Genomic DNA, 13147 nt, shown 5'->3' with positions numbered 1-13147 from the left:
TGGCATTTTAGGCCGGCCCTTTCCTCAGCTTCTGCTTAGGTGCTCGGGTGCGTCGGGGTGAGGCCCTCGCCTCACCTGGCGCTCACCACGCCCGGCAGCCGTGTGCACGCCGCCCGTGTCTCCTTGTTCCCCTTCCTGTGCACGACGGGCATGTCACTTAGGGGAGAGCGATGCTGGCGTAAATACTGAACCTCTCTGGCAGGCTCGTCTGCAGAGGCGTCGGCCGGCATCCACATCGGGGGCCTCACGGGCAGCGGAGGGGCTGGGGGAGCTGCCCTGCCCTCCCCCCGGTGCCACCTCCCACCCAGCGCCACCCTCCCCCCAGGAGAAAGTGGACACAAGAGGAAGAATCTGAGGAGTCCGGCGGCAGCTTGGGCTTTGGGCTTTTTGGCTAACCCCTGCTGCGACACGTTCGATAAAAAGCCAAACTCTAAAACACCAGAGTTTGGATGGTTAAAAGTTTAAACCCCAGAGATACAGCCTGACCACAAGCACGTAGGAAGTGCTCGCCCAGGCCCTGGAAGGAACTCGTTCTTGCGTGTTCCTGAGCCGGGCTCAGCAGATAAGCCGCCCCTGCCACTCGCCCAGGGCGGCCTCGGGCCAGTTTCAGCGCTGCCAAGCCGTCTTCTGTGTGCGTCGCGGAAGGATGAACCCAAGGAGGCCGGATGCAGGCTCCGCGAGCGGTAGGGTCGCTGTCTTCGGAACCCCACACGCCCTCCACCTTTGGCTTTGTTCAAGGACCATCTCCGTAAGTTGCTCTCCATCTACTACGAGCCCACCTCAGAGCCAAGCGTGGACCCTGCTAGGTCTGGCAGATGACAGTAAAGATCTTTCCTGCCCCCGGGAGCTACCGCCTCACGGGGACACAAACCATACATGTATAAGCAGAACGCGGGGCCGTGAATCATTCGGGGAGTCCAAGAGCGGCGCTGGACTGCTGGGGAGTGGGGACAGGCCGCGAGGGCTGGCGTGAGTTCTGAGGTGAGCCAAGCGGACCAGAAGGGGAAAGGAAATGTGGGCAGAAGGGAGTTGTGCAAAGCCACGGGAGGATTTCACATGCCCCGCCCTGGAGCTCCCCAGGCGCCGGGCTGGCCTCCCGAGTCAGAGGCCTCTCTTGGGAAAAGTCACTGCTGGGGACAGAAAAGGGGCTGCTGGGTTAGGAGACCCACCACCCAGGTGAGGACAGGTGACGGGACCGCCAGCCGCAGGCCTGGGGAAGGGTTAAGCGTGTGCACCAAGTATATGAGGGTAACCAATTGGGCGTATACTTGTGCAGTGACGGGGCTCGGAGAAGGCAGAGCCGCCTGACGGGGGGGATTCGGGGGCCATCAGCCTGCGTGGCTGCGTCCCGCAGGCAAGGACAGCAGGAGAGAACACAGCAGACTCAACGCATCGAGTCCGGGGCGCACTGCACAGATGGTGTCGTCTGTCATCGCGTCAGTGCTCTGAACGCTGCTCACTGTTCACGCGATGGTTCTGTAAGCAGTAGTTTGGGGACCAGGGATTTTCCCAGGCGGGAGGGCCAGGAGGGGAAAGCAAAGTCCTGTGGGGGTGAGACGAGGTCTGTCAAGCAGGTTTGCTGGCCCTTCGGAGGCCAAGGCTTCTGTTTTCACCCTGAGCAGGGCGGTCATGACATTAGAGGAATTTTGTCACATCTCACAGCACGGCTACCTGAGGGCTGTGTTGGAGACCTCCTTGACTTTTTGATCCCGCGTATTATCTTTAAATACTGTACCGCATTACACTAAATTCACCCACGTGACCGTCCGGGGACGCAGGGCTGCAAGCCTGACACCCGGGATGCCGGCTGCCGGAAGCCGCTCCCTGCCACCAGATCGCAGCCCGCTTCCGCTGCAGTGAGACGACACGAAACCTCAGCTCAGCTGCTCCTAATTTGAGTCTGTGCGTCTGAAAAAGGAAGTGAAATGTTGGATGTGATTAAACGCGGCACCTTCTTTGGGAACAGGCTACGAGTTTCAGCAGTGTGACGTAAGTTCCGTGTACAATAGGAGAAATTAAAAATTCAGCTTACAGGGAAAGAGGTGTCCAGATCGTTCTTTTTGGAGGGCAGTGACATTCTGAAGTAGACTCACCCCAGTACCGTATTAGATGAGGACAGTCAAGTATGAAAATGTCACAAACACTACCGTGATTAATAGCTCAGTTTATTAGCTGTTTTAATAAAGTACAACTTGATAGTGAAAATAACATACTAGAAAGAGCTTTTTTTAAAGCTTTTTTATGATATGCTTACAAAACCTCAGACACCAGGGAAAACTTCCTCCACAATGACGCAGCACACACGTCTCCTGTGAGCGCAGCTGCAGGCGGCCAGGCGGGCCGGCTGTTGACAGCCAAGTAAGCTCCTGGTGGCGCGGGGGTCACGTGCAGACACCGTAAGAGGGGCTTCTCAACATCGCGGTCCTGGATGAATAATGCAGAAACGCCACTTTTCAGCTGTGGTGAAGTTTCACAGAGGACCTTCCTCGGCCGTAGTGACACTTACTCCAGTGCTGCCTGGCCTTTCTGGTGCCTCTTCATTCTCGAGTAGGGACTCACTGTATCATCCATCACAAAGTCGTACAGGACTTTGACCCAGGAGGTGTAGTGAGGGAGGCTGTCATAGTACTCAGCCGCTATCTTCCTCACCTACGAGAGCAAACACACAGCAACGGGGGTAGTGAGCGCTGACCGAGTGCGATCGAACGGGACAGACGGATGCCCGACACAGACACGGAGAAACCACCAGACCTTCCGCCCTCCGGAAAGCCAACATTTCGGGAAAGGCAGCAGCTTCGGGAATTCTAACACAAGGCAGTTTGCATTTCAACACCAAATTATACGTGACCCTCGAGGACTACGGACTCTTTCCCATCACGCTCTGAACTGTGTATTTTCAATAGGTGAGCTGTGTACGTGAGTTACAGCTCAATAAAATGTTCAAAAGAAACCTCGTCACGCACACTGGTTAACAACGTGCTAGTTACATGCATTGTCACTACTTGGTAAGTACCAGCTATTCGCGGAGGAAGCAGAATGCTCCCTGATACGCACTGGACAGGAAGGGCAGGAGAGGGAAGGCGACCACAGCACTGAGGACGCGGACATGTGTAAGGAGCTAAGGACTAAGACCGCACGCACCGAGCAGGAACGAAGAGGACACTACAGAGCCCTGGGCCTTACGTCAAGTGAACCTGAACCGAGCCCAGTGTGCTGGGGGCTATTCAGGAAACTTGTGAGTTCAAGTACCACTGACCCTCGAACAACACGGTGTGAACCGCGCAGGTCCACTTAACACACAGACGTGCTTTCCAGATACACGGTGCAGTCCTGTAAGTGTGTCTTCTCTTCCTTATGATTTTCTTAATATTTTCCTTTCTCCAGCTTACCTTACTGCAAGGACACAGTACGAACACTGTAACATACAAAACATGTGTTGACCGACTGTTTACGACTGTTTACGTCATCCGTAAGGCTTCCGGTCAACAGGAGGGCTATTCGCAGTTACATCTGGGAGGAGTCAAAAGTCACATGTGGATTTTCAGCCATGCGGGGAGTTGGCACCCCAACCCTGGTGTTGTTCAAGGATCAACTCTATGGTTAATGTTGAAAAAATGACTTTGTCCAAAGGGCAACCACCTTTATAGCCTCTTTAAAAAGTAAGCAAAGGGGCGCCTGGGTGGCTCAGTCGGTTAAGCGTCCGACTTCGGCTCAGGTCATGATCTCACAGTTCCTGAGTTCAAGCCCCACCTCGGGCTCTGTGCTGACAGCTCAGAGCCTGGAGCCTGCTTCGGATTCTGTGTCTCCCTCTCTCTCTGTTTCACCACTGCTCACGCTCTCTTTCTCTCTCAAAAATAAATAAACATTAAAAAAATTTTTTTAAAGTAAGTAAAAAGTCCACTTCCTCACGGCAGAAGTGAACACAGGCCGCACACTGTCTTCAGGCCTGTACTCGGCCAGAAAGACACAAAGTAGCTGTGCCAGTGTCACATTAAGATGCTTTCAAAGTTGTCTTCAGCTGTGTGGTTTCCATTTTATTTTGAAAAACGTGAAGCTTAGAGAAAAGTTGAGAGAAGAGTAAAACAGACACATGCCCTTTCCCCAGGCCCCCCAAGGGAAACCGTGAGTCTCTCTCTCTGCACAGATTCATACCACGTAATTTGCTTTCTTTGCTGAGCCTTTTGAGAGTAAGTCGCAGACATTCTGTGACAACCTACGCTCACGTTCCACCTCAGTATTCCCCAAGAACAAAGACCTTCTCCCACAAAGCCATGATATCATGTTCACACTCAAGAAAGTGAGTATCCGCACGGTATTAGCTATTACACGGTATAGGTTGAAAGCCTCCCCACGGACCCAAAGTCCTCTCTCTCGATTTTTCCTTCCTCAAGCACAAATCCAGTCCACAATGATTTGTCCCCATTTAGTGTTCATGTGATGTGTGTCTGTCATCAGTCAGCATTTAAAAACCCACAGGGAAATCCAAGCGTGTTCCTTCATGTGCTCCACAAACAACACACGCAAGTCTGACGGGCAGGGAGACAGACAGTCCCTGCCCGCGGGACGTTTGCAGCTCTGGAATGGATCGTTCACAGACCGTGCAGGCCAATTCCATAGGACGTGTGTATTTCCCAACAAGCCAGCACATAAATCTTAGCTGAGCCCATCGATCTGACAGTGATAAAGCAATGTCAACTTCGGCTCCCTTTGCATAGGCACTGCTCGATCTCGGATATACTTTGCAAGCTGGCAGACCCTTAGCTCCTAACCCCCAAGGGCCACCCCCAGACTTAGGGATTCGGAGAGTAAACCCTGTAACACTGGGGGGGCGGACTCGGGATCTCTACTTGTTGTCTGCTTTGATGAGCAACTCAGGTGGACAAAATACATTAGATTCTTTTTTTTTTTTTTTTTTAATTTTTTTTTTTTAATTTTTTTTTTCAACATTTTTTATTTATTTTTGGGACAGAGAGAGACAGAGCATGAACGGGGGAGGGGCAGAGAGAGAGGGAGACACAGAATCGGAAACAGGCTCCAGGCTCCGAGCCATCAGCCCAGAGCCTGACGCGGGGCTCGAACTCACGGACTGCGAGATGGTGACCTGGCTGAAGTCGGACGCTTAACCAACTGCGCCACCCAGGCGCCCCCATTAGATTCCTTTTAAAACGGGCAAGTTACAGGCACCTGCGTGGCTCAGTCAGTTAAGTGTCTGATTTCGCCTCAAGTCACAATCTCAGCATTTGAGTTCGAGCCCTGCATTGGGCTCTGTGCTGACAGTTCGGAGCCTGGAGCCTGCTTGGGGTTCCGTGTCTCCCTCTCTCTCTGCCCCTCCCCTGCTCATTCTCTCTCTCTCTTTCTTATAAACATTAAAAAAATAAAATAAAATAAAAAAATAAAATGGGCAAGTTACAACTGATTTTGGTCATATGACCATCAGAAATTAGAATGTTTCAAATCCTTTACTTACCAGTGGGAGGTTTTTCCCGGGAACGTTGGGGAAGTCATGGTGTTCGTTGTGGTAACCCACGTTGAAGGTGAGTAGATTCAGAGGCCCATAATACGAGTAAGTTTCATGTCCCTTTAAGAACATGTAATGTTCAGCTATAAAATGTCCAGAAATCGGATGCAAACCTAGACCGAGTAAGGATGCTGCCAACATGTAGACTAAAGATCTAATTCCAAAAACGTAGTAAACTATAATGTCGAAAGTGATCTGGATCACAGTATTAATCACTTCCAGGTAAGAAATCGGTTTGGGGTTGATGAACAGAGGTCGAAAAGCATAAAAGAGAGGCTGAAGGATAACCCACACGAACTTTCTGAAAGTGGTACAGAAAAACCAGCCTTCAAAATCAGTGGGAATGTCCACATCGATGCCATCACCCCCAAGGTAGCGATGGTGGTCCATGTGATACCTCTTAAAGGAAACTGAGTATGGAACACCAATGGGAAGATTAGCAAATATTCCGAACCAACGATTCCACAGAGCTCGGTTGTTGCCGAAGGCGCTATTGTGGGAGACCTCATGGATAGCCAGGGTCATGGAATGGTTAATGCAGCTGCCGAAGGCGTACGCCCAGAACAGGACCCACTTCCAATCCAGGTCCTTCACCAAGTAAAACGCAACCAGCTGAGTGAGAACCATCAGCACTATAATCCAGATCAAGTTGGGATCGGGTTTCATCAAGGACTTTATCTCTGGATACTTTGCTGTGAAGAAAAAACAAACAATCAGGAACTGAGTAGAGTACATAATAGTTCTGTAATTCTAATTAAGCCAACACCGTTAAATTAACCCATGAATTAATTTTTTTCTCCAAATCATTAAATGCCCTCTATTAGAGGGAGGGGTATGTTCTCATAGTAAAGGTACAAAGTACCATGTCGCCACAAATTGAGAATGTATGCAGTAAAAATTAGCCTCAAAATCTAGAGTCTCCATACTAACAGAAAGAAAGTCACACGAGTAAAAGATTTCATGGTGTCCGATTCCCTTTTCACCCCTAGTAATTCTTTGTATATAAAATTTATAAGTTTTACAAAGTTGTGATCATAGTCTGAGAAATCTATCCTAGTGTCTGACAGAATGTATTATATACTTATGACAATACATGTATATACTTATATATAATGCATATGCAATCTATTTGCACATATAAATACTATATTACAGACAGTATGTACTGAGATTTCATAATTTCCTTTACAGTGACTAAATCACTTCTGGTTGCCAGTTTTAACTTCTACCCACTTCCCTATTTGTAGACATTTAGATTTCTAATATTTTTGCCAGCGTAGGCTTCTTACAGTCATCAGGATAATACAGAAAGGATTCTGCTGATTTACAATGCCACTTTCCTAAGGGCTCATTTCTGTGTTATAACTGCTAATTTGTTGGGTTCTTATTCTCTCTGTTGAGCACATATCCAAGCAGGAGGAAAAAGGCCAATAGCAAAAACTCTGCATCTCAACACGTGTCCCCCAAGGGCAAATGCTGACTCTTCTCTGGTCTCACGGCCTGCCTGTGGAGGGAAGCCCAGGCATGATGAACCTTTGGTTTTATGTGCTGCTGAGTAGGTTTGACCCAGGACGGCATAAGGACAAAAGACCTTTTACTTTTTTTTTTTTTCTTAATATTTATTTTTGAGAGAGAGAGAGAGAGAGAGAGAGAGAGACGGAGCATGAGCAGGGGAGGCGCAGAGAGAGAGAAAGGGAGACACAGAATCCGAAGCAGGCTCCAGGCTCCGAGCTGTCAGCACAGAGCCCGACGTGGGGCTCGAACCCACAAACCATGAGATTGTGACCTGAGCCGAAGTCGGGACGCTTAACCGACAGAGCCCTCCAGGCGCCCCAAAGGCCCTTTCTCTGGAGACGGGTCATTCAGAATGTTTTTGAAAAGATACGGAAGGGAAAAGGGAAGCTTCACCCTCTTTTCCCTACATGTGACATGACGAACTCAACCAAAGTTTAAACTACAAGGCAGGAAGCAATTTCATCCAGTTTTATATATGAGACATGGGGGTGGCACTAACCCCCGGTGAGTAAGTCCCACTTCTCTCTCTCCACTCCCTCTAATCTTTGTTGATTTAGTTCATTTCATCAAATGTTAATCAGGTTGTAGGCAAGAGACCAAAAAAAGTAACCCTACAGGCCTAGACGTGAATTAGTTTAAAACCAATTTTCCTCATATGAATGAAAAGTTGTTCAGTCATTCGTTAAAATAGGAGCATTTGGGGAGCAATTTCCACCACAGGAGAACGACTGTTCAGTTAATTGGTGGATAAGCAGTAACTCACTGGTACTAAAATATGTACTTCTGTCTAGACAGAGCTCCAGTATTTTCACCTTATATAAGGATTCAATGGACACGTCTGCCACAGCATAGAAGGCGATACGCATTTTATAGTATTCTAAAATCAGGAGGGGCATGTGGGGGGCTCAGTCATTTAGGCCTCTGACTCTTGACTTCAGCTCAGGTCATGATCTCCTGACAACACCCCACCCCACCCCACGTCCCCAGTCCCATGTCCCTGCTCTGCGCTGACAGGGCAGAGCCTGCTTGGAACTCTCCCTCTCTTCCTGCCCCTCCCCTGCTCACGCTCTCTAACCGAACATTTAAAATAAAAGATAAAATGATGAAACTCCTATGCATTGTTCCCCAGGACAAATCAAGTTGTCCCAAGTGATTCTGTACCAAATTCTTGAAAAGCTTATTTTAGTCTGTAAAGTCTATGCTATGATGGTACCAATATGAGTAAACAGGGAAAGAGCTTTCTCAACAAATGGTGCTGCGACAGCTGATTATCCACATGCAAAAGGATGGAGTTAGACCCCTTCCTCACACCATACACAAAAATTACCTCAAAACAGATCACAGACCTCAATATAGGAAAACTATAAAATTCTTACAAGAACACAGAAGGAAATCTTCATAAGCTTAGATGGCTTAGATACTATAACCAAAAACATAAGCAACAAAAGTAAAAAACTGATAAACTGCACTAGCATCCAAAAATGTTGGTGTTGCAAAGGATACCATCAAGAAAGTGAACCCACAGAATGGGAGGAAATGTTTGCAAATCACCTACCTCATAAGTGACTTGAACCTAGAATACAGGATGAACTCTTAAAGCTCTTACCATTCGTTACCCAATTTAAAATGGGCAGAGAGTCCGAACAGAGTTTTCCCCAAAGCAGATATACAAATGGCCAATAAGCACACAAAAGGTGCTCAACATTATTAGTCACTATGAAGCCAAAATGAGCTACCATTTCACATGTGCTAGAAGGGCTATGTCGAAAGTCAGGCAATGACAAGGATGTGAAGAAACTGGAACCCACGCGCGTTGCTGGGGACCATGTCAAATAGTACAGCTGGTTTGGAAGGGTCTGGCCCTCCCCTCGAAATGCTAAACACAGAGCTACCAATGACCCGGCAATTCCACTCCTGGCTAGCTACCCAAGAGGAATGAAAACACATCCATCTGATAACTTGCCTGTGAGTGTTCACTGCAGCATTATTCGTCAGTGTCAAAAGGTGAAAACAGCCCCACAGTCTACCAGCTGGCGAACGCACAAGCGAAACGTGGACCATCCATCCATACAATGGAGTACTACTTGGCCGCTAAAAGGAATAAAATGCTGACATGCTACAATATGGATGAACGTTAGGCTCAGGGAAAGAGGCCAGCCACAAAAGACCAAGGACTGCATGAATTCGCTTATAAGAAATGTCCAGAATAGGTAAATCTGGAGAGACAGAAAGTAGATCAGGGGTTGCCCAGAGCTGAGGAGTGAGAGAGACTGATGAACACAGGCGCTGCTTTTCTCCGCCCAAAACACAACACTTTCACACACATGTCTTGTCATTTAAGTATTACCTTTCCTGAGGTTATTCCCATCTCCGCTCCTGAAATGGGACATTGAGCAGTATTTGCACCTATGCTGAAGATTATATTTTCATGGAGACACTTATCAATGACATTTGTCACTCTCCAAGTGAAATGGTTCAGTGATGTTAAGTATGTGGGAAAAGGCTCATTGCCGAGATAAGCATCAGTAAGCACCTTTCCACTTCCTTGATTTTCTGAATATTAAATAGATGGCTAACTTCCAGTATTGAGGCGTTGGGTTTTTACAAGGTGGATACCAGCTTATTCTTGTGTAGCACGTTGATAAGTCATCAGTAAAAAGTATCATTATGCTATCTCTTCGTCTAAGTGATTTGCATCATATTTGCTTTAATTAAAAAGCACACATCCAAGGGCACCCGGTGGCTCAGTCGGCTAAGCATCAGACTCTTGGTTGCCGCTCAGGTCATGATCTCAGTTCGTTAAGCTGGAGTCCCAAGTCCAGTCCCCAGTGGGGCTCTGCCTGGACAGCCTGGATCCTACTTGGGAGTCTCTCCCTCTCTGCCCCTCCCCCACTCGTGCTCGCTCTCTCTTTCATAATAAATAAACTTAAAAAAAAAAAGAAAACACGCAACCGTATAGGTTCAAGCTACCACTTTACTGATTCGATTTTTTTAAATGCATTTTAAGTGGACCTACTAACTCTTGTTTGCAAACAAGCGTGAAACTTCTAACTTTAGACACCCCAGCAAAAAAAGCTTGCTCTCCCTTTTCACTGGGCAAATTGGTGCTGAGACAAAAAATAAAAACCAGTTAAGTACTACTCCTATTCCACTCAGCACCCATCAGTTTTCTGATTTTTTCCAAGAAATTAAAAGCACCTGCCTTGGAGGCAACGTGACCGCCATCAGAACTCCCCCTGGAACGGCTCACTCGCCCTTTACCTACTCCTCATCTTTAACATGGGGGTAACAGCCACCTCGTTACTGCGAGGCCCTACCCCGGGGCACGTCTGTGGCCCACGCAGCACGCTGCCCGGGCCCAGCATCTGGGGCCTCCGGGGAGGGGGGCCCTGCAGACCGCGAGAAGCCTCCATCCGCGGGGCCGAGCGGGGCCTAGCTCGCCGGCGGGGAAGGGCCCCGAGTCTGCGGCGGGGACCAGCCGGCGCTCCTCCGAGCGTCCGTCCTCCCCGCGCCCCCCGCTCCGGACTACGCCCTGCTCCGCGCACGCCCGCGGCAGCGCCCCGGGGGCCGTGGGGGAGGGTCTCCGAGCCGCCGAACCGCCCGCCGGGGCCGCTCCACGCCCGTGCCGCCACCGGGGCCGCAGCCGGGCCTCCCCGCGCCGACCGCCGGGACCCCTCCCTCCCCGCCCCCCGCCGCCGGGGCCGCTCCACATCGGAACCCCCTCCCCCGCAGGGACCCCTCCCTCCGGGCCCTTAACGGGCCACGGGCCACGGGCGCCGGGGAGCGCAGGCCGAGCGCAGAGCGCGCCCCGGCGGCGGGAGGCCGCGCGCACATAACGGGGCGCGGGCCGGGCCTCACCCAGGATCTCCTGGCGCCGGCTGGCGTGGGGCTGGTCAGTGTAGACCCACTCGAAATCCTCTCGCGCGACGCGGTTCCCCATGGCGGCGGCTGGCGGGCCCCGCTCCGGCTCTCGCTTCCGGCCCGGCTCCCGTGAGGCGGCTGCGGCGGCGGCTCCCGGCTCTTGTCAGCCGGCGGCGGGCGGAGCGGCGGAGACAGAGGCCGGGGCGGGGCCCCGCGGTCCTCCCTCTGGCCCCGCCCCGCCGGCCTCGCCCCGTCGGCCCCGCCCCGTCGGCCCCATTGGTTCCGCCCTTTTGGCTCCGCCCCAACGGCCCCGCCTGCTCCGCTGGCCCCGCCCCGCCGCCTCCCGGCTGCCTACGCGGAAGGCGGGCTCTCCCGCCGCCCGGTGGCGCCACGGCGCGAGACCTCGGGTGAGCTGTGCCGCGCGGGCGCTCGGCGGCGCCTGTCGGCCCCAGCGGGCAGAGGGGCCCGCAGGAGAACGCGGGTGCGCGGCCGCTGGGGGCCGACCGAGACGAGAAGCCGCTGCCGGCAAGGAGAGGGAAGGGACGAGGACCTGCCTGCCCCCGCCGTCCAGCCTCCGCCGTCGGGGCCCGTAGCCGCCACGGCCTGTCCTGGGAGGGGCGGCGGTCACACGGCCCGTTCCCACCTCTCCTGTCGAGAAGAAACTTGGGCTGAAACTACAGAAAGGAAGATGACGTTCAAAAAAAACCACGCTTTAACCCCGCGTCCCGTCTGTCAGAGAGGAGCTCAGAGCTGCGCGGCCTGCAGCCTCGGCGAGGAGTGGGCCGGCTTGGGGTGAGGGCCCCGTCCCTGTGTCAGGTGGTCCCCTCCCCGTGTCAGGAGGTCCCCTGGCTGGTGGGGACCGGGGGTTCCAAGCCGACGGCTGACGGTCCCCTCCCGGTGTCAGATGGTCCCCTGGGCTGGTGGGGATGGGGGATTCCAAGCTGACGGCTGACGGTCCCCTCCCGGTGTCAGATGGTCCCTTCCCTGTGCCAGGAGGTCCCCTCCCCGTGTCAGGAGGTCCCCTGGCTGGTGGGGATGGGGGGTTCCAAGCCGACGGCTGACGGTCCCCTCCCGGTGTCAGATGGTCCCTTCCCTGTGCCAGGAGGTCCCCTCCCCATGTCAGGAGGTCCCCTGGCTGGTGGGGACCGAGGGTTCCAAGCTGACGGCTGACGGTCCCCTCCCCATGTCAGATGGTCCCCCGGCTGGTGGGGACCGGGGGTTCAAAGCCGACGGCTGACGGTCCCCTCCCTGTGCCAGGTGGTCCCCTCCCCGTGTTAGGAGGTCCCCTGGCTGGTGGGGACCGGGGGTTCCAAGCCGACGGCTGACGGTCCCCTCCCGGTGTCAGATGGTCCCTTCCCTGTGCCAGGAGGTCCCCTCCCCGTGTCAGGAGGTCCCCTGGCTGGTGGGGACCGGGGGTTCCAAACCAACGGCTGACGGTCCCCTCCCCATGTCAGATGGTCCCCTGGGCTGGTGGGGATGGGGGGTTCCAAGCTGACGGCTGACGGTCCCCTCCCGGTGTCAGATGGTCCCTTCCCTGTGCCAGGAGGTCCCCTCCCCGTGTCAGGAGGTCCCCTGGCTGGTGGGGACCGGGGGTTCCAAGCCGACGGCTGACGGTCCCCTCCCGGTGTCAGATGGTCCCTTCCCTGTGCCTGGAGGTCCCCTCCCCATGTCAGGAGGTCCCCTGGCTGGTGGGGACCGAGGGTTCCAAGCTGACGGCTGACGGTCCCCTCCCCATGTCAGATGGTCCCCCGGCTGGTGGGGACCGGGGGTTCCAAGCCGACGGCTGACTGTCCCCTCCCCATGTCAGATGGTCCCCTAGGCTGGTGGGGATGGGGGGTTCCAAGCCGACGGCTGACGGTCCCCTCCCGGTGTCAGATGGTCCCTTCCCTGTGCCAGGAGGTCCCCTCCCCATGTCAGGAGGTCCCCTGGCTGGTGGGGACCGAGGGTTCCAAGCCGACGGCTGACGGTCCCCTCCCCATGTCAGATGGTCCCCCGGCTGGTGGGGACCGGGGGTTCCAAGCCGACGGCTGACGGTCCCCTCCCCATGTCAGATGGTCCCCTGGGCTGGTGGGGATGGGGGGTTCCAAGCTGACGGCTGACGGTCCCCTCCCCGTGTCAGATGGTCCCCTCCCTGTGCCAGGAGGTCCCCTCCCCGTGTCAGGAGGTCCCCTGGCTGGTGGGGACCGGGGGTTCCAAGCCGACGGCTGACGGTCCCCTCCCCATGTCAGATGGTCCCCTGGCTGGTGGGGATGG

At 53.4% G+C, this 13147-nt stretch overlaps 1 protein-coding gene across 1 annotated transcript; it reads right to left on the bottom strand.

Moving 5' to 3' along the window:
- Positions 1 to 2144: 2144 nt before the first annotated feature.
- Positions 2145 to 11091, bottom strand: DEGS1 (delta 4-desaturase, sphingolipid 1). Its single transcript, XM_058701766.1, has 4 exons — positions 10892 to 11091; positions 5468 to 6210; positions 2507 to 2649; positions 2145 to 2424 (listed from the first exon to the last, which is right to left on the bottom strand). Exons 1-4 carry the CDS (start codon positions 10971 to 10973, stop codon positions 2382 to 2384), a joined length of 1011 nt encoding a protein of 336 aa, XP_058557749.1. The 5' UTR covers positions 10974 to 11091; the 3' UTR covers positions 2145 to 2381.
- Between the last annotated feature and the right edge of the window lie 2056 nt (positions 11092 to 13147).

This window comes from Neofelis nebulosa, chromosome 15, assembly GCF_028018385.1.
Source record: "Neofelis nebulosa isolate mNeoNeb1 chromosome 15, mNeoNeb1.pri, whole genome shotgun sequence".
Classification (NCBI taxonomy): Eukaryota; Metazoa; Chordata; class Mammalia; order Carnivora; family Felidae; genus Neofelis; species Neofelis nebulosa.
The sequence above is the reverse complement of the archived record's forward strand: the minus strand, read 5'-3'. Positions and strand labels throughout refer to the sequence as shown.